A 22,047-nucleotide genomic window follows, 5' to 3' on the forward strand; every position below is an offset into this window, starting at 1 on the left:
GGACTAGTTGAAGTTCAAAGAGGCTGAAGTTTTAGAGGATTTGAATATTCTCTCTGTTTATTTGAATGGGAAAAAATGCACACAAAGCTGAATATTTAAAAAAATATAAATAGTAGAAATAAGCATTTCCAGCATATTTTCACTTACATAATCCCCAAATGCATTCTGTCTACTGTTGGTGTAATTTCTGTGTTATGTACTCTGCTACATTTGTGGTTTCCCTTTGGCTCTTTATCCTCATGATATTAATCTCATTAATCCTTCCCTCTGTAGATGAGTCAGTCGTTTGACACTGGCTGTCTGGGTTTTGATGCATTAAAACCAAAAGCTTAGAGTTTGACAAAGTAAATGGATGATGTTTTAGACCAAACTGGATAGAAAGTGTCCTGAATATGTTTAGACTGACTGCAAGGTTGTCCATTAGTCCCCGTAACACTGGAGTTAAGAGAGGAGGGCAGCATAGGATGAAGAGACGGATCATCAGGGAGGCTTTTGTTCACTCTAGCTTTGAGTTCCTCTTTCATTCAACTTCATAATTCTGCAGCTATAATAACATATTTGACTGCCTATATTGCCAGATACTGCAAATCTTTTTTTTTTCTTCAAATAAATTCTCTAAACGAGACATCAGCTGGATTTGGGATATTTGGAGACATCGTTTTGAATAGATTTGTATACCACAACATCAGTCTAAGGTGAGTTAAAATACTTTAACAGTACACCACATCAGTGAACATCTTGTGAATATTAAGGCTTGAGACTAAACTATTGCATATTATGTTTTAAACCAATGTTACAGTTACATGAATTGTTTTTGTTTTCACTCATCAAGAACTTTGTGGACTTTCAAATAGAAAAAATCTACCAGCATCACTCTCTCTCAGTTATATATTTTTGGCCAGATGGGGGCAGTGAAGCAAGCTGAAAACACATCTGATACATTACATCCTTAAAAAGTTGTTATGGCTAATGTGGTGTAAAATAATTTCAGCAGACAAAGAGCAACATTAGCATTGGAGCAAATGGAGTCATGTTTGTGTCCACCTGATGAATGTTATAATTCATTCTTATATGAGGCTTTGTTGTTGGTCTCTAGCAACTCCTGAAAAATATACTGGAAATTAGGTTATTCAAAATCAAAGCACACAATACATTCACTCTCTTTCACATTACAAATATGTATTTGGTCCATTGTTTATATAAAAAATGTTGATTAGTATATTTAAGTTATAAATGATCATCATTTGCATCAATGTGCACAATTGTGAAAAAATTTTAATTATATTTCATAACAGGTTTTCTTTCAAATCTCCCACAGGACTCATCACTGTAGCTACAGTGCATTCCTGCTGTCAGATATCCACCTACCACCATGGGAGTTATTGGTGCTGGCTTAGATGACCAGTCCTTCAGTAGTGAAGACAGTTGCATCCATGTCTTCACAGGCACAGAGACCCCCACAGTCAAAGGCTTGTACTTCCAGCGTGCTCAGCAGCTCCGTGGACAAGAGGCCTCACATTGGTACCTCAACCCTTCACAACAGACCCTCATCAACGTGGGGGGCATCAGGTACACCTTCCCCTGGAGCACCCTGGAGGATTTCCCAGAGAGCCGTCTGAGTCATCTTTACCTCTGCACCACCCTGAGGGAGATAGCAGAGTTTTGTGATGACTATGATGAGATGCGACATGAATTCTTCTTTGACCGTGACCCTTTAGCCTTTCAAGCCATCTTCACCTTCCTGGCAAAAGGGAAACTGCGTGTGCTGCATGAGGTCTGCAATGTGGCCCTGCATGATGAGCTGCTGTACTGGGGCATTGATATAGGACAAATGGAGCCCTGCTGCCTCCACCGCATGATGTCGTCTGTGGAGAAGGTGGCTGAGCACCAGTGCAAGGAAGACAAGAGGCGGGAGAGGAGGAGGGCACTTAGGGCTCCTGTGACAGAGGGCAGCATTTTCCACATGCTGGGGGAAGCAATGGAGAATCCTCACTCAGGTTTAGCAGGGAAAGTGTTTGCCTACCTGTCTGTAATTATGGTAGTGGTCACTGTAGTGAGCCTGTGCATCAGTACCATGTCAGACCACCAACAAGGAGATGCCACGGTATGCACAAAGCAGAGCAATACTGAGGACAATATTGTAGTCAAAATACAGAAGTCTAACCAACCAGTCTTAACTTTGTGAACAAAAGTCAGTCCTCAAAATTCTTTAAATTTTCAAGCAGGATCTCTTGAGGTACTGGCATTTTACCACCACCTGTTGAAATGAATACAATACTAAATGCATACATTAGTGAATACAAAACTAAGGCTGTGGTCAAATAGTCAAAAAAGTCTCCTTTTCTAACCACTTTTCCTTGACCTCGATGGAAAATGTCATGAGGCCAAGGAAAGATATAGAGAACAGATAAGGAATAAGGAAAAGAGGACCACCGTATTTAGAGAATCCAACTGCACTGACACTGGGCATTTTTTTTAAGGCAACTTTATTTATAACACAAGGAAGATGTACAGTGACAAACTCAGTCCTGTAGGCTACAATTCAAAAAGGTTTCATGTCCAACACTAATATAATAACATGAAACAAATATACAAGTTGAGAATGATTACTACCACCACTACCTGGAATATTCCTTTCCACTGTGATATCTGTGGAACAAAATGGTTAAACTTCAGTTGCTGGTGGGAAGAAATAGACTTTTCACTGTCTCCGGCATTAATTTGATCCACTCTGGAAGTACTCATAGACCACACACCAACCCAACTAAACACCATTGAATCATCAGGCAGACAAAGGATGAGTCTTGACAAAGGGTTTCCCCAAGATAACGAGTTTATTCAATACTGTTAACAGAGGCTAAAAATGGATAGCAATAAGAGCTATAACTAGATACAAAGGATCATGTAACTGTACTGGAAGCTGCGGAGAGCGGCTGCTTCTGGGAGAAGGGATAATTTCTAGAGGGGGTGAACAAACAAGGTTTTTTAGGAAGGGCACTGGTGAGGCCCAACTGTAGGCAGCAGGCCAGTGCGGTATCTAAAGGGAGAAACAACAATGTATCTGACTGCCAACAGTCTGACTGCCACAAAAATAAATAACCAGCACCATAGAGGGAGAGCTGCAATTATCGCGTCTGCACGGCCTAACTTGTTGTAGCGAGTTCCGCAAACTGGAAGGCGGCTTGGAAGCTTGGAAACATGGCGTACAGGATTGGTATAAGATGAGGGCAAAGCACTAAGCAACCAGTAGTCATAGCTGTATTGTTTGCATGTGCCATATGGTTCAAGTAATTGCCAAGACACCAACTGAGAGTGTGCATTAGTATCCAGGAAGTGGGAGGGGCTTCAGGCTGACTAACCCTGCAGTGGCTCAGAAAGACTCCCACTGTTAGTCAAATGATGAAGGAATAGTTATGTACTTCTGACAAATTAACTTTTTGACAAAGATTTTCACATAACCTGAACCACTGGCACACCTTATGTTATATAACAGACAAAGCACCATAGCATCATGATGAGCCTAACCTTGTGTCTGAGTCTTGGGAATAGACTGAAACTATATCTTTAACATGATATCAAGAACAAATATTTAGCATTTACCACATTCTACTGAAACATGCAAAACCACTATCAGGGTACCTTAGCATTTATATAAAACTTACAGGCCTGCTCAGTTGTTTTGTCTTTTGTTGTCTCCACAGGGGGAATGCTCCCAAAAGTGCCGCAGCATCTTTGTGGTGGAATCAGTTTGTGTGGTTTGGTTTTCCATAGAGTTTCTGGTACGATTCTTATATGCACCAAGCAAGCTGGAGTTTGCTCGAGGTCCATTCAACATCATTGATGCAATTGCCATCTTGCCCTACTATGTCTCTCTGTTTCTGGAGCTCAGGGATGAGTCTGTGCAAGATATTGTGGCTGGAGCAGGAAAGAGCACCCTGGATAAACTGGGTCTAATCCTGCGTGTGATGAGGGCCCTGCGTATCTTGTATGTCATGAGGCTGGCACGTCACTCTCTGGGTCTGCAGACGCTGGGCCTGACCATCCAGCGCAGCATGACAGACTTCGGCCTGCTGTTGCTCTTCATGTGCGTTGCTGTGACTCTCTTCTCACCACTGGTTCATCTGGCCGAGAGTGAGCTGGCTCCAAATGCTGCCAGATCCCCGCATCTCAGCTTCAGCAGCATCCCAGCATCTTACTGGTGGTCCATCATCTCTGTGACGACGGTGGGATACGGCGACATGGTACCACGCAGCATCCCTGGTCAACTGGTAGCACTGATCAGCATCTTGTCAGGGATCCTCATTCTGTCTTTCCCCTCCACATCTATCTTCCATACCTTTTACCGTACCTACACTGAGCTCAAGGAGGAGCACAAGAGGTTGTGGAAGGAGGAGAGGGGCGCTGAGCTTGCTACTGAGGCTGAAGAATCCATGAAAGAAAGAGAAACCTGGCCTGATAATTGGCCAGAAAATGACTTTTTACCTGGTCTAGATGATCCTTCTTTCCTTTTCATGAAAGACATTACAGTGCTGGCTCAGAGCAAGAGTCATCATTCTCCTCTTTCTCCTGTAACGTGTTGAATTCACAAATGCATGTACATTATATTGTCTAAGGCACGTGCCCATATCCACCTCATTGCTTTCTCCTCAAATTGGAACAGCCAGGTGGCACTAACACATAGACTTTAGATTATTAGTTATTATTATGATTAGTCAACAAGATACTTAAATAACAGCCAGGGGGACCAGATGTCTGTAAAGATTCTCAGTCATCCAGGTCATGGTTATCCAAGAAAGGCTGAATCGAGGGCAACTGGACATGGTAATAGATACCTGAAGCTGTTTCAACTCTTATTCAAGATACAACCAAATCTGGTTGCCTTTGTTTCAACCCCTCTTGGATAATTAATTATATTAATATTAATATTCATAATTGCAACACAAGGAAATAAACTATCAATACACACAAAGTTTCCCCATGTGTCTTTACAAAAACATGTCAAGGAAAAAGGCTAATTTAAAACATTAGGTGTAAGAATGGGTAAAAATGTCTTTTTCTGTTCCCTCCACATTTCAGCATAATGACCACTTTTATATCATCAAAGTCTAACACAGTCCACTACATAGCTGCTCACTTATTTCTAGAAGTTCATAAATATACACCAGTTTTGGCCATCTGTAATATGAGATGGGAGCATAACTGTGTTATGATTCAATCTTGGAAGAGAATTATAAATTTGCATGAACAAGGACTCACTGGAGAATATCTTTATATCCCTGGATTGGTGAGGTAAAATTTCTATGTAGTAGGATTAATGTGTTTTTCAAAATAGTTTATAGTGCAAATTGTTCCTTTACTATACAAACCTAATACAAACACTCATAAGCAACAGATTTTCACCTGAAGTCAAAAACCTCTATGTGCAGAGTTAGATCCTGGTACATTACCATTAGCTTTAGAAACAGGTGGGTTTAATAGTGTTCCTTAAGAACAGAGACTTCATTTGTTAAATGACTGAGGTGAGACGGAAGACAAAGTCCCTTTTATTTTTAACAGTATTTTAGGTTCTTGACAGATGCTATTTCATTACAAACAGCATTCTGTGGGGTCCTTTAAGCCCATGTGGAGTGGTTACTCTTAGGGCTCAATAAATAACAAACAGCAGCATGTTAATACTGAGATGGATATTATATATAGAAAATTCTTTAAATGTATCACATTATCTAAACTGCTGTCTGGTAGTTAACCCTCTGAAATCTAGGCCACTTTTGTCAGTATACTTGTGCTTCGGACCTCATACTAAGGAAATCTACACCTACATGTATATGAACCCTTGATGTGTACAGTCATATATAGTAAATTATTCTGTATTCAGCTATCAGGCTGCAGGAGAATTTTGGAAGGCATTAAACAGTAACTAGTATTTAACATTAGCACTTACCCGTGTTTATGAATTATTGAGTCAAAAGCCTACATTACAAGCCATACATTTAATATGTCAAACCATAAGCAGCAGGTTCCTTTTGAACTGTATTTACTGGCTGAAACTCTGAGCCAGCACTTTTTATTGAAAATCAATGTGTGCTGTAAAGAATGACATTAGTCAAAGTCTGTATTTTGGCTGTGTATTTTTTTCCACCAGAGGGCAGAAATGCTCTGTCTCAACATCACTGCCATGAGGTATTGGAAAATTATTGGAGGTCATTTAAGAATAGAGAACATTTGTTTCCCTGCAGTAAAATAAAACCACTGCAGCAATTGTTTCAGTGATTACACCCTAAAGGAAGACATAAAATACAACTCCACATGGATGTAGTTCATAGTGTTACATTTGGTTAAACACAGGGTGGAGAAGTGAAGCTGTGATCCCATATCCGCTGCTTGAGCAAGTCAGGTGCATCACACCTGGAAGTAATCTGCAAAAACACTGACTGTAGGAGGCTACTGATCCAGTCTGGTGATTCCAACACACAGAACAGGCAGAGAGAGGCCCCCAAAGTACATACAACACACTTCACTACTGAGGCCTATAAAAGAATGAAAAAGAGGCCAGGAGTTAATTCTGGACGCGGGTTTGTTTGCCCCTGAGGAGAGTCAGTGATGCCAGGAATACACCAACAACTGCCATGAGGGGGAAAACAGGCTTTAAGATGGAAAGAACAAGAGAGAGCCAGAGAGAAGGAAGGCAGTGAGAGAGGGAGAGAGAGAGAGAGAGAGAGAGAGAGAGAGAGCACATGTGATGTGGTACCCTCTTTCCAATGTTCCCTTACCAGAGCCGCTCTGTGGACCCAGCAGGTCTGTCATTACATTTCTCTGGTACCAATTCTGGTCTGCAGAAGAATGTCTGTACCTCATGTACATGCACAAACACTGTGTGTCTGACTCTGACCCACAATTAAAAGGGTTAGTTTGCTCAGTTGATCTTGACCGCTGTAGTACTTCACTCCATGCAGGTAGCTGACTGTGGGCCTGTGTCTGCTTCGATTAAATGATTTGGGGTTTTCCTGGAGTACATGAGGTTAGTCGGGCTACAGTGAAATTCTTGCACACCATAAAGACTTACCAACAGGTGCAAACAATCAAATATCTCTTGACAATAAATAAGACATTTTAGGCTCACAAGGCAAAACACATACACATATGTACTAGGTATGGCTATTAAATAACCAGACTGCGCTTATGAGGATAAAACCACATGGTTCACAGTCACACTGAGTGTTATATATTAAAGGTTGGGTATTCACACACAACTGCTGTTACCAATAAGTAATGACTTTAGTTCATTGCTAGCTACTGATTGAAGTGCACATGTTTTTGCTAAGGCTTCGGAAAATGATTAGCTCAAAAGTTAAGCAATAACTTGAAATTTTTGGCAGCTGACTCTTGTCGTTCATTGTACGGGGAACACTGCATGTCATGTGCACGTGTTTGAATGACACAAAAGATTTAGTGAAGGCAGAGAGGATGAACGTTCTGGGCGTCCACGCACATAAAAAACTTCTGAAAACATTCAACAGATTAAGATTTTGCATGACAATTTGGAGATGACAAAAGTGTGTGCCAAAGTTGTCCCATAACCTCTGACTCCTAATCAAAAGGAAAAGCAGTTTCTGGCCCAAAAACAAATCCCAGTGCTTGATCACCCTCCCTGTTCACCTGATCCAGCACCATGTGACTTTCTCCTTTTTCCTAAGATCAAATCTGTGCTCAAAGGAACACGTTTTGAGTCTGTGTCAGAAGTTAAGAAAAGAACGACAGAGGTTCTGAGACAACTGTCCAAAGAAGACCTACTGCACTGCTTTGATCAGTGGAAGACCTGAGTGCAGTGATGCATTGTGCAGAATGTGAGTGAAAAGACATGAATAAAATGATAAGAGTTTTGAATGAGAGTCTACAGTATTGTGTATAATGTCTTGGATGGATTACAGAAGAGATTAAGAACGGAAGTTCAGTATACAGAAATATCTTTAATTCATATAAGATTTACAATATTTTACATATGACACATACTGTAGGTAAAGCAGGGTAAAAGATCTTTGGCACACTAACCCATTGCTATAGACAGAAAACATACAAAATGCTTTAAAAATACATCTCTATTAAGTCTTTTAATCTCTGCATAAGTAGTAGGATTATTTTCCCTTTTTGGCTGAGTTATCTCTTATGTACAGTTATTGTCACTATGTACATTGTGCTTGTATATTTTGCAAACAAGGTTTAAGTGTAGCTGGGTATCAACAACATGGTTACACATACACACATACACACAGCCACACACACAGACTAACACACACATTCCTGCTGGTGAGGATGGAGTCCACTACATTATTAGTGTTAAGGCAAAGTATCTGCTGACATTTTGGCTCAAAGTCAGACACACAAAGGCACTTTTATGTAAAAGCTTTTTGTAATTCCAACATGTCAGAATACATGAAGATATCTATATGAAACACATCTGTAATGCGTTAAGTATCAAATGGTAAAGTGCACATTAAATGTCTTTGGTTGAATAGTTATTGCCCTGTTCATTTCTCACTGGGAGAGTGACCTTTTTACAGACATGCCTGCCTGACTCTTAAAAATACTGTCTCCATGCACAGCACATCTTTGGAAGCTTCCAGTTAACTCTGGCTTTTTGGCTCTTTAGCTTTTTCAGCTGATTAAGGCGAGTTCTTACATTTTAGAAGTGGTGAGGTCCAAAAGCATCACCCAGAGTTTTTCTGTGCTGGGTTAGATTTAGATATGACTGTTGCTCAACTCAACCTGGCTCAAAGTCCTGCAAGAGCTCAGCTCCTGAATTTCACTTTTGAGAGTTCCCATTAAAGTAAAGTAGGTGCTCCTGTGTCCTTCTGCTCACTTCTCATCACTCACGGAGCAGTCCACAGCAATGATGTCCTGTATTTCTGTGATTTTCACCTCTTTCTCTGGTATCTCCACCTCTATTGGGATCTTCAGCTCCTCAGGGATCTTCTCTGCTGAGGAGCTGCGGCTGGATAATTTGTCCAGCTCGTCCTCCATCTCGGAGATGCGTTCGGCGACACAATGAGCGGTGAGTCGGGCCTCTGGGTCATGATCCCAGCATTCCTTTATGGTGGCACAGATCACAGCCACGCCCTGTAATGAGAGGAAGAGAGCAGTGATATGGGACTGATGCCACAGCATATAGGGCCAATTTTAACACAGAGTGAGAGTAAAGAAAACAGCAGCAGCGTCTATCTTCCATACAAACAATACCTAAACATAAACCTTTAATAATGCCTTTAAAAAGACATACTGTTGTAATGGAAACACTAAAATAACTTTGTGTGCATATTCATGATTTAATGCTGCTCTAATCAATATTTCAATTCTTTCAGTTGTTTATATTTGAATCAATACAAAGAACTTTATTGCCTCTTTTAGCTCTTTGTTTTGGTCATCAATCAGCAGTAGCTGTCAGCAAGAAAAGATCTGATAAACCAGCTCTACAGGTGGTGAACACAGTGAAACATTTAACAGCTAAAAAGCCAGATTTCATTTCCCAGGAGTCTGCAGAGATTAAAACAGAGCTAAAAAAAGAACAAATACTGACCCTAAAATTATTGGGTGGACAGAAACACTACTCTAAATGAATGTTAATATTTGTTTCTGTCTGCTGGATGTGTACGGGGCAACTGTTTGTAACTTATTTACTATACCAACTTTCTTAGGTCTTAAAATGCTAATACTGTGCTTGTTCTGCTGCCCCCATTCATAGCCTAAAGATCAATGCAGCTTAAATTAAGAAAGAAATACAAAATAAAAGCTTAAAACATTCCTCCAGGCATGTGATTTCACTTGTCAGAATACACACATTATCAGATTTGTTTTTCTTGTTTTTTGCCCAGGTATTCATACAGAATTATCACAATAATCACAGATATCCCTGATGCCTGTGCTGATGGGTGGACACACACACACACACACACACACACACACACACACTTGTCTATCTGACCTGATGCCTGAGCCAGGTGTCGGGGATCTCAGGTCTTCCTCTGTCTCTCAGCACGTTGTCCTTCATGCTCTCCACACAGGGGTGCTCTCGCACTTTAGAGCCGTACGCAGGCTCATAGTCCTTCACCTCTGCAAACACAAACACAACCAAATGCTAAACATCATCTGAGTCTCAAGTGAAGAAAAATATCCCCTCTGCTGTCATGTTATCTGTGGCGTCATGTTTCAGGCAACGCTCCCAGGCAAGTATGTGGAAACAACAAGATCTAGAAGAGTTGGCTCATGAGCACAGTTCGACATGAACACGACACCCACTCACACTCATGACAGACTGACGATTTTAAGGACAAAAAATGTGAACAAGGAAAGACAGAGTGAAACAGGTGGCCTCTGGACTTAATGTGATTAGAAAGTGTAGAAGCATCCCTGTATGAGGTCATCCCATCCCAAACCACTGAACTATTGTTTTCACCCAAGCAGTCAGCTTTGTGATCTGGCACCAACAATGCTGACAGTGGGAAATAAAATGTTTTTATGATGTCTCCATGGGAAGGAAAATGCTCATTTTGGCACTTGGTCATTTCTAAAAACAACAAATCAGTTTCAGCTAACAAGCAATTACTCACGACCTCAGACAGTACAGAACACCAAACTCACAATCTGTCTTTTTTTTTTTTTTTTACAATTTCATGTCGAGGAACTAGCAGAGAAAAAGAGAGAGCATAACATCGAAACCATGAAAAATGAAAAACAAAGTTCTGGGATTGGGCCCAGACCTCATGAAACCGAACTCACAACAGCTGCAGTCAGTCTGAAGCCCCAAAGAGAACGATCTCAGGATCTCACAGTTGCTGTGAAATGAGACACTAGTTGCGGCAAAGTCACCGCTGTTTACCCACTGGAGCCAGAAAATGATACACAAATATTCATCAAAAAATTAGATGCATCAAGTTCAATGTCCCTTATCTTGTTCTTGCATTTAACAATTTCTACACGCTATTTTACAACCTGTCAAACACTGTATTACTCACTATGTGTAGCCTAGATTTTTAGTTTTTTTAATAGTTTGCAGCATCTAAGCTTTTCTCTGGGCATGTTCACTGAAATGAAATGTTTAATATCACTGCAGCATTAGTAAAGCATTAATAAAACACAACAAATGTTCCAGTCATTGAAGCTGTTCTCTCATCCACATACAGTATATGACAGGACAGTTTTACTTACACATGAATTGATAAGAAGATCTGAATGTTTCTTGCTGTGTGAAATCAAGTGAAATCATCTGCTGTCATAGTAAACTGCATATGCGTTGTGTGAGTGAGTGAAGTAACAACAGCAGGGACTGGGGCTAAGAGAGCAGCTACAGTTACAGATGCTCAGATTTCTGAGAACTTTAAGGACGCCTGTGTCGAAAGTTCCAAATTAGCTACTAAATGGATCTTTTGGTCGGATTGTTTTCTCAGTCTTATCTGTCCATAATCTGCCTTTATGTTGCAAGTATCAGTTTAAATACTTTATGTTGTTCATATTAATTAGCAGGATGGTATAATGAAATCTAGGAAAAGCTTCAGCAGTTTCATATAAATCAGGTCCCTGTGGTCTCTGCTGCTGTGTCCTCAAACACAGGAAGTGGGAAGGTTTGAGTGGAACTCCCGGACAGGAAGTTGGAGGGCTGGGATTGAGACTGTGTGTAGAGAAGCTGACTCTACAGGCCCACACTTCCTGTTTTTGACATGTGGAACTTCCCCCCTTTTTAGTGTTTTAAAACAGGACCCAGCTGGGCCCGGCCCATTCCCCTGGAGCTTATTTATGCCAGGGCTGGTATTGTCCTTAGCGCTCTGCTGTTTAGATCTCCTGCAGTGGAGCTGGTATAAATACCACACATTTTCCTGGACTGGATACAGCTGAAACATATAACAGCAGAGAGCATGTGGGCCTAAAATGAGAAAGGTGAAAGCAGATATAAGAAGAGGTGAAGCCCTTTTTAAACATCAAGACATGACTGAGTGGAAAAGATCTCAATTAATGTTCGGATGTTGATTTTGCTCTTACATTCTTATCATTGGAATTATATCTGGGACATTAGAGACACATACAAAGACAAATACTATCACTGCAGTCTATACGAGAGGTGCGGCCGGCTTTCCTTCTCTGGACATTTGAAAGCTATGAGAAGAATTTCATCTGTGGTTTGAGAACAGATTTCACAAGAGACTGCAACCAGAGCCTCAGTCTCACTTTTCCCTCGCTGTCTGGGGCCCGTAGTTAAACCCTGGTATATCCAATCTGAGGGGCGGAAAGAGGTTTACAACAGTTTCCTTTTCAGATTATCTGTCTGAAACCTTTGTGGCCTGGAGGTTAGCAGCAACCTCTGTGGCTGGCTACACTGTCTGGGATCTACTATCTTAAGAGAAACACAGCTCAGTCTTTGGCACATAACAGGACACTGATCCCACATCACTGAAAAACAAACTACATCACAAGAAATGAACCTGCATAGCCTCTAATAAACCACTCTCTCATCAAAACAAAATCTCCATCCAAAGCACCCACCCATCTGCAGAGAAAGTTGTGGGCTGGATTCCTGCGGCAGGTTTGTGGCTAGCACATTAGGGTGCTGTGAAAGTTAAATGTCAGTACCACTGGTGGTGTTTTGACGGGGCCTTAAAAGGCTAAAATAAGAAAGGGAAACGCCTTTGCTGTAAGCAGGTTCATCTAGTTCTGGGCTTGTCTGGGCCTGAAAATAATTAAATACAGTAGCAACTGTATGTACAAACGTGAGCGACACCACACCACTTCCATGCTTCAAAGATAACCGATAAGCAATCAGTTATCAAGCAAAGCATCTGCATGCTTGTCTTGTCTCTTCTCATTTGCTTGGTTTCCTGTCCTGTCTGTCAGACTGTCCTCCTATGTGTTTTTTTTCCACATGACTGACTTGATTTTACCTCCTGTTGACTTCTGTTGTCATCTGCTAATAATTGTACACTGTCATACTTTAACTACTTGTACTGTCTAAATTTCTTATTAATTGCCGGAGCAGTGCACATTGCTTGACATATTCTATTTTTTTTTAGCTTTTCATCCTGTTTTGTTGCTTTACGTGTTAATGTATACTTCAGCTGTGGTCTCTCATTCAGATTTTAAGTGAGCCACTCAAACAAGCCAATTGCTTGCAGACATTTACAGTAATGCTAATCAATGTCCCTTTGTCCCTTTAAAGAAAAAAGTGCTACATTCTGATTGACTGATACCTCTCTAATGTCTAATTTACTGAGCTACAGCTAGGAGGTGGTTAGCGCAGCATAGTATGAAGACTGGGAGCGAGGGGCAGCACCTAGCCAAAGCTAAAAAATACTAGTTACTAGGCTTCTTGTTTGAAGACAATAGTTATTGTAATAATACTGTAATGCCTCCTGTTGTCAGTATTTTTTAGGACAGTGTGTTCTGAGTGACAAATTTTCTTTCTGGGAGAGGAGTGCTGTCAGCGATCTGGTCCCAGGGTTGATACTGAAATGTGGTCAAGTATTTTGGTGGCATTAATGCATTTTAGATGTGAGATTTACTGTCCTGTTGAGGTGCACATTGTAAAGACAACTGTGTGAAGAGAGAACAGAATAGAGAAATGTAGGTTGCCAATTGTAAAAACAAACCTAATGTGCACAGAGACAGAAATGTAAATGTAAAGAGTACAAGCTATAGTTTTAAATCAGCTAGCTGACTGTCACCATCACGGTGATGTCATCACCTTGGGAAGCCGCCGTGCCCAAGAAATAGCGTGTAACTGAAACCACAAATTGTTGTTTTTATGTTACCTGTTCGTGTGCAGATTAAACAAGTGGCATATGTGTTAACTGATATGTTTTAGAGATGATAGAGAAAAAAATGAAGTATTCTTTTTGCCCATGAAATGCCCTCTGTCCCTGAGCTTTTGGCCCAGCAGGCTATAACCATCAACCCCTCATCAGCTGTCTCCCTGCATGGACCACAAGGCCTTTGCTTGGCACAGTGCAAACCCTTCACCCTGCTCCATTACCCTGTATGACCCTCAGCTCAGCTAGAACATGCAGGACCTGCCACGCCCTGCAGTCTAATTCAGGATATGTAAATAAAATGCTTAGAGACACACAGAGTATGTACTATAACTGACCACAACAACAATACCAGTGCAGGGTTGTATTTCTATCTACTATTCTGTCCCTTGTTGTTGGAGTAGAGACAGAGGAAACACACATACACACACACACACACACACAAAAGACTGACACACAAGGCTCCATAAGTGCATCTGTCTAGTATCTCTGTCTCCCTCTGTCTCTATGTACCTCTCTGAAATAAACTCACACAAAGACAAACACACACATGTTGGAATGTGACTGTCTAGTTCTAAATGTCTCAGGTCATCTAGAGAAGCCCACTGGGGAAGGAGGTGGATCAGAGCGACTCCTTTCACCGCCTACCTGCTGCGTCTGTATAATAATTTGTTATGTTGTTATATCTTTATGTATTATAGCTCATCACTCAAGAGAAGCAGTGAAGAAAAAGCAGGTTAAATGAATATTGTCAAATGATTTTTCTGGGTGAAGTTTATCTACATGCTGAGGCAAAAAGCAGAAGAGCCAGGAGTGAAGCAGCTGCATCTAACAACTGTGTTCCACAAGTTGACATGTAATGTAACTCTGAGTAAAGCAAAAGAGCCAGGGTACATCAGTGAATTTGTCCTATTGCTCATAGGTATGAATGGGGACCAAAACCAACTGTGACCATGGTAACAAGAACAGGATACAAGCATTTTATCTGGATTAATTTGGACAAATGATGTGTAAGTAAGTTTGCAAACAATACAAAGATAGTGTTCACATCACAAAGTGATCTACCAGGAACGTGATGTGTTTGATCATGTTATATTGCATTGCAGCAACAGTTCAGACCCGTTCAGATTTTTTGCATTTTTTTAAGGTGGTCTGAACATGTGGGAATCATGATCATGGGGGTCAACACAACAGTAGAAAAAAAATGTGTGTTTGATCATGTGTGAGGAGGAGCATACACACAGAAAACTGGTCCTGACTCTGACAACAATGAAACATCGATGCAAACTTAAGAGCTGCTCTGATACAACCTGTACAGACACACACTCAGACAGACTTCAATCTGAGCATGAACACTCTCTCTCTCTCTCTCTCTCTCTTTCTCTCTCTCTCTCTCACACACACACACACACACACAGCTGAAACAGGTACAGTGTCCACTTCAGATCTCTCTCACAGATTTCCTGCCCAAAGAAGGGCAACAGCAGAGTCCAGATTGTCTCCCTCACATATCAGACATTCCTCAGATTCCTGCTGTAGACCTGGAGCTAAGTTCGAGGTGCAGTCTGACAGACAAGACCATCAGCCTCCCTTTTGACACACACACACACACACACACACACACACACACACACACACACACACACTCACTCACTGCATAACAAGAAACTGCAGCCTGAAGTCACTGTCTGCACTATGTAGGTCACAAACACATGCAGACTTTAGACACACACTGTTAGTACATGTAGGTAGTAGGTGTATATGGACAGTACACATAATGAAAATATAGACACATGGTGTCATACAGACATGATCTTGGTTAAGTAAAGTTGCGTAACTGATACTATGCATTCTTAAAATGTGCATTCAGAGCTGTCTGTGATGTATTTTTCTCTGGGCCAGATGTCTGTAATGATTCCTGCATTTGGTGTTTATCGTGTTTGTCCAAAACAACAGCATGTTTCCCCCTTAAGATTCATCTTGATTCTCTCTTTTCTTTTCTATTTTTTTCTTTCTTTTCTTCAGAAATATGTCGAATAGATTGATCATTTAGTATAAAAGAGTTCATTCTTATGCTCCAACACCTTCATCATCAGGTTTATCAAACCCTTATTTCACCTTACTGTTAATACCAGCAAAACTGAATGGAGAAGAAAATGCTGATTGATTGATCACTGCAAATCTGATGCAAAAGTATCATCCAGTCTGAGGTAAAAACTGAAGAACTGAAATTACTGCCTTGTGGCTGTATGCCAACCAGTCCAGTTGTAGTTAATCACTGTGGCTAAAAACATGTTTTGTGTGGTTGTAGTGACTTTGACCACCAAAATCTAATCATTCATAAATCACAACTTTGGCTCCTACATCATCCACGAGTCCACGTAAATGTTTACTCCAGACTTCTGAGATACTCAGTTATCATGCTCACGAGAATGGTACACATGGATGTACAGACAGTAAAATGACAATGTGAAAAGTGGTTAAAAACTAACAGAGAATTATCATCACCTCTGCTGTTCCCCTCAGCTCTACAAGTACTTTAGAACATTTCAGTTCATTGTTTTGATATTATGTCCTGTCACTTTAAGGTCGCACACTGTAATTTTATTCACTACATAGTTTTGCTGTGCACGGAGAAAGCGGGAGCAGTGCACAATTGCGCAGGCACGCAGCTTAGAGGGAACATTGATTGGCACCCTCAAGTGGTAGATCGTGAAAGCCCTGTATGCACTGCACCAGTTTACACAATGCTTGTCTAACTTTTTTCACAAACAAAAATTATGTCATTATATGATTAAAATAACAGAGCTCCCAACATCCAGAGAGATTGCTTTTCCTTGTATGCACAATATAAATATGTTATGGAACTCTGGGGGCTCTGTGGAGAACATCATCTTCATCAGATGTTACACACACTCTCACATGCTGCCTCCACTGCTACACGTGAGAACAAATGTGGAAGTGAAAACCAAACACATCCTTTTTGCGCCACAGAACTCTAACATGACATCGCTACTGACCATTTGGCTTACCTGCTGAGCTTGATACGATCACCTGAAACTCATGACATGCGTTGTCACTGTTGAGTCATCGTAGTGTTTGACACTTTTAGGACTCTCTTGACACTCCCCAGAGTCTAGAACAGGTAATTGCTAAATGTGTGTGTATATGTGTGGTGTATGTGAGTGTACTGACCTCCAATAGCTTCACACCTCGATGTCATCTCCCATAGCACCAGAGCCATGGAGTAAATATCAGTCTGTTTGAAGGACTCAATGTTCTCCAGATTGAGTCGGGCCTCCAGCACCTCCGGAGCCATGTAACGCGCTGTACCCACCTGCAGTCCAGAGACAGTAAGAGGGTTAATACACATGCGCACACACACATGCCCTGAACAGGTAAGGTAAAAAAATAATAATAATAATAGCATGTCACTGTAACTCTAGCACTCCACCACCACAATAAACACCATCAGTCTGCAGGAGTGTGATTCAACTTTCTCCCATCGTCTGTCTTGTGGTTGAAAGTGTTGTTTCAACAATCAACCAATGGGCTCAGTGACAATTCACCTGACTCACCTCCTGGCTTCAGTCATAAGCAGATGAGATACTGATACTACACTTGTGACATGTTTCCTTCTCTGGTTATTCTGTCTGATGTGCGTAATCACCTTACTGCTCCACTGAGTACATTCGTGCTTACTTTAAAAATGAAACTATGAACGTTTCCATCTTGTTGTGTTGCAGTGTATTTGTAAACTCTCGAGGGAGTAAAGGGAGTTTTGCACTACCACTTCCATCTTCTATAAAATAAGAATATTGTTTGAGGAATTTATTGGTATTGTGAAAGTGAAATAATAAGTCATTGGTGTTAAAGTCAGGTTGAATTAGTCTGTTTTAATGAAGTCATCAGACTCGTCTTGCTACCTCTGGATCTGTACAAGCAGGAAACAGTTGATGGTGTGGCACAGGTCTGGAGCTTTTAATAATGAATGTTTTTGCACAAATCAATATTCGTATTCCACTGCCATTTTCCAACAAGGAAAACTGACTGAATGATCCCTCACTTCAGAATAAAGACAGCAGGAAACCAAAACATTGGTTTTTCACTATTACATAACTTCAAGTCTATCAAAATACCTTACTGGTTAAACACACAAAGCTGAACAAGCTTGCTGGTGATGTTGGTAAAACATTGCTAACATAATATCTACTGTTGCACACGGAGCACATTTTTTTATGCACGGCAAAGACAATTTTGCAACTGTCCATGTTTCTACACAGATTTTTCTACGCTGGTCCACATGAACACACAGGCAGGAGTTATAATTACAACTAACCAGCTGGGAACTTACAGCTTTAATCTGTAAATGAAACACATTGACAGCTAGGGATCATAATTTGAATGGATAAAACAGTCCAGGAAGCAAGTATCTGACTCTGCATTTTGCTATTAACAAGGAAAAAGATAGCAGGTGAAAATTTGCAGGGGGATGTGTGTATTCCATATTGTGTTGTTGCATCGACTGTATGTGCATGTTGGTGAGTACCGGTGTGAGCCAAGGCGTCACAGGTTAGTCAGCTCTCACCTGCACCTGCTGCATTTCTAGCCAGTGAATCATAAATCATAAATAAGAAGGACAAAGTCCTACTGACAGACTAAGAATGAGCTGAGAGCTGCCTTAAGGAGCTTGCGTGTCACAACAAGACTTTTACACCTCTGTTTATCCCTTGATTGCCTGTCTGTCATCTAAGAGGTGTATGCCATCAAAACACACCAACACACAGAGGGACTCAGATAGAAAGAGGCAAAACAAAACAATCATATCTCACCAAAAACCAAAGCAAAGCTGTTGTAATGCAAGGCTGTGGTGATAAACACACAGAGCCTCCATAACAGCAGAAAATAAGCTTTCTCCTCAAAACCCACAACCTGTAGCAACATATTAAACAGCAGACAGTGGTACTTAGGTTTGTAACCACCGTTAGCCAAGACTGACAGGAAGCCGAACTTTACAAGTGCAACATTCATATTCAGTGATGGAAAGTAACTAAGTTGGTATTTGTACTTTACTTTAGTATTTTCATTTCATGTTACTTCATACATTTACTCCATTACATTCCAGAGGGAAGTATTGTGAAATATATTTTCACTGCTCTACATTTAGCTGACAATTTAAATTACAAGTAACTTTTCAGATTAAGATTTCATATTAAAACATTGTTGATGTCACTGTTGATTAATGTGCATAGTCTGACTGACCATTTTTTTCAGTATATTGTTGTATTGCTACTTTGTCTTAAGTAAAAGATCTGAGTACTACTTCTTCTATCATATTGGCATATTGGCATTGCGCCATTTGCTGCTATACCCCGTCTAGAAGACTGCAGGCAGCAGCTACCTGACTTGCTAAAATACAAAGTGTGTTCTTTCACCTCGGTCTATGGATACAATAATGTCTGATAAAAAAAAAAAAAAAATCAAGGCTAAGTCACATAATAAAGAAGGAAAACGATTAAAAGGGGTTTGTCATCTGACCTGTCCACTGTTGGCGAGGTCGTCCACAGACAGACTGCTGTCCAGACACAGTCCCAGGCCAAAGTCACACAGGCAGCATGTAAGGTCGTTCTTAACCAGGATGTTGGAGCTCTTCAGGTCTCGATGGACTATGGGCACCTGTAGGAGGAACAATAGTAGAAAGTACGGTTGTCATTTTCAAAATAAAAGCATTAAAGTAAACAATTAAATGATAAGCATGAAAAAATACACAAAATGGCACATGCAAACAAATAGTATATATAAAAGTCAGATTGTGAAAACAACTGTCACTTTCCATTTTGGACATTCCACAAGCTTTCCTTTTGCACCACCCTAAAACTAGATTGTTATTGTTATTGAGTTACTGAGAAATGATGGCTGTACTTTCCCATTAATTTTGCTGCAGATATTTATGGTCCCATGAGGGTCACTCCTACTCTTTTTGGTGTCTCACTTACCTCTCCCATAGCACCACCCTCAGGCCAAAATATCAATTGTGCACATAAGATATTCAAAATTCAGCTGTATCATAAGATTACAGTGAGTACATTAATGCTCTCATGGTGCTCTCAACTTTAGGGAAATCTTCCTCTTGTACAACACTCTTTAGCATTTCCAGCCCTAAAAAAGGTTGGTCTATTTTGATAATAATGAACATGCTTCCATAAATAAGCAATATATTTAGTATATTGTAATATCTATATATATAATATCTGCTTTGAATTGTAGGTTGTTGTTTAGAAATCTGTAAGACACTGTCTTACCTTAGGGCGTCCACAGGGGAGACGGTCACTGTGGAGGTGGGCAACACCCCGAGCCAGAGAGCTGCCCAGCACCTGCAGCTCCTCCCAGCTGATCACATGACGTGTCAGGTACTCCTGGAGGCAGAGAATATGGGATTAGAATAATAAAAGGGGAGAATTTCCAATAGATTAATAATGTACTAATGAATAAAAAATCTATCATCTATAGGATCTGCAATTCACAAAATGGAGTCATACTGTCCCACTAACACTGACAGTGGTGGTCTCACCTGTAGGTTTCCTCTGGGGTGGAAGGCAGTGATGAGCCAGTACTGTTTCTCCACCTTCCTCTCCTCAGCTGTCAGGAAGTGGAGGATGTTCTCATGTCGGAGGTCTGTATTGGAGAAAATGTCCTTCTCATTCTTCCAGGAAGCATACTCTTCATAGGGGAAAATCTTCACAGCCACAGTTTCGAACTGATCTGAGGTGGTCTGCTTCAGCTTAGCCTTGTATACCTGAGCGAAGCGACCTTTGCCCACCTAGAAGACAGGTCAGGAGTTATCATTTTAGTTAGAATGGCAAAGCGCAGAATAGGTCCACTGAACAAATCTAAAATACTACTATGTTTGTATACCAGCAGATCCAGATCTATGGGCAGCGGCTCAGTGTTGTGGTTCAGGTTGTTGGCATGGGTCGAGCTGCTGTCTGACCTGTCATCATCCATCATGATGGCACAGGCGTCGCTGCAGTCCAGCCCACCAGCTCTTGGCTTTCGCTTCTTAATGCTGCTCTCCCATTCCTGGTTGAGCATCCGTTGCCGGTAGGCTCGGTACCAGTAGAACATTCCCGCAACCATGATCCCCATTACCAGCAAGGGCAGCAGGCTCACCAGTATCACAGACACTAACGGATCATCTGGAGTAGGATCCACAACTGGCAAAGAAGATGGAAGATGAGATAAAGAAAAAAGTTTAGAGTATGTGGCACCCATGACTCAGAACCAGCACTGAAAAGAAAGCAAATGAGATGACTATATGCAAGATTTAGAATAAACTGGATCAACACATACAATATATTCAAACAGTGACATGGTGGAAGAAAAATACAAAACAGGATTTCAAGCAGGCCAGAATTGTATTTGGCTGTTGGCAGATTATGAAATTTCCCCATCGATGAGTGAAACTGCTCAAGGGTTCTTAGTGACATTAAGACTGCCTTTGAACTGAATCATTAAAGTCTGCAAACAAGAGGTTCAAAAAGTAGTGTGTGCTGATTGTGGTGAACACTGACAACATGAGTCATGTTTGACTCTCATGACATTTTTTTAGAGAGCGGTGCTTAAATGCCTGGATGGGCAGGGTTTTCCCTGCCCATCTAAGGTGGGTTGATGTAGTGGTTTTTGTTGGCACCAATGTGGGGACAAAGTGCTGTTGAAGAACAGGAGTAGAGGTCATGTTGGGTTGTCAATGCAAATTCAGCTTTTCAAGTGGCTGCTTTCATGTAAAAGCCTTCCACTGTAGAAAACTGATTATGGCCTTACTGAGAAGCAGCTGCAGAAATAATGAAGCAGTAGCTTAGCTACAAAGTTTACCAGAGAAGTTACAAGTTGTTCTAAATTTATGTTTGAACATTTTTAACCCTTTGTTTTGTTGGTCAATTTGTTTTACACACCTATGCAAAGAGATACAGGAGCTTGTTTGTTATGATTTATATATAGTTTTATAGTTTTGATGAATGATCACAGTCAATGGTAACCTCAGTGACAAATACATTACATTTCTGATGACTGCTATACAATAGAAGCATGTTTTGGCGGCTGAATGTATTTTGTGAACTAGCAGCACAGGAGGATGTTTGGTTTGGCTCTGATACAGCTTTATCAGAGTGATAGTTAAGTCAGGCTGACATCAATGAGATAATACACCACCACTGGATTACGTGTTTCACTGTTTCACTGCCGAGACATTCACTGTCTCGGC

At 40.9% G+C, this 22,047-nt stretch overlaps 2 protein-coding genes across 2 annotated transcripts in view; one reads left to right on the forward strand and one right to left on the reverse strand.

Annotated features, from left to right (window-relative positions):
- The first annotated feature begins 1,372 nt into the window (after nucleotides 1–1,372).
- LOC108876248 (potassium voltage-gated channel subfamily G member 4-like) lies at nucleotides 1,373–5,986 on the forward strand. The gene is made up of 2 exons (XM_018665620.2): nucleotides 1,373–2,104; nucleotides 3,702–5,986. The coding sequence occupies exons 1-2, from the start codon at nucleotides 1,373–1,375 to the stop codon at nucleotides 4,578–4,580; spliced, it is 1,611 nt and encodes a 536-aa protein (XP_018521136.1). The 3' UTR covers nucleotides 4,581–5,986.
- Nucleotides 5,987–7,947: 1,961 nt separating this feature from the next.
- LOC108876301 (TGF-beta receptor type-2) overlaps nucleotides 7,948–22,047 on the reverse strand; it is a 32,839-nt gene continuing 18,739 nt past the window's right edge. The window contains exons 4-10 of the mRNA XM_018665733.2: nucleotides 20,703–21,001; nucleotides 20,359–20,607; nucleotides 20,090–20,203; nucleotides 19,326–19,463; nucleotides 16,983–17,124; nucleotides 9,977–10,104; nucleotides 7,948–9,114 (exon numbers count right to left, since the gene is read on the reverse strand). Coding sequence (XP_018521249.1) covers nucleotides 8,854–9,114; nucleotides 9,977–10,104; nucleotides 16,983–17,124; nucleotides 19,326–19,463; nucleotides 20,090–20,203; nucleotides 20,359–20,607; nucleotides 20,703–21,001 — 1,331 coding nt within the window. The 3' untranslated portion in view covers nucleotides 7,948–8,853. The remainder of the gene's footprint in view (nucleotides 9,115–9,976; nucleotides 10,105–16,982; nucleotides 17,125–19,325; nucleotides 19,464–20,089; nucleotides 20,204–20,358; nucleotides 20,608–20,702; nucleotides 21,002–22,047) is intronic.

Source organism: Lates calcarifer, linkage group LG15 (genome assembly GCF_001640805.2).
Source record: "Lates calcarifer isolate ASB-BC8 linkage group LG15, TLL_Latcal_v3, whole genome shotgun sequence".
In the NCBI taxonomy this organism is placed as follows: domain Eukaryota; kingdom Metazoa; phylum Chordata; class Actinopteri; family Centropomidae; genus Lates; species Lates calcarifer.

Coding starts and splice junctions, on each gene's coding strand:
- LOC108876248 (XM_018665620.2), top strand. CDS start 1,373: ATGGGAGTTATTGGTGCTGGCTTAGATGACCAGTCCTTCAGTAGTGAA. Junction 2,105..3,701: donor ACCAACAAGGAGATGCCACG/GTATGCACAAAG, acceptor TTGTCTCCACAG/GGGGAATGCTCCCAAAAGTG.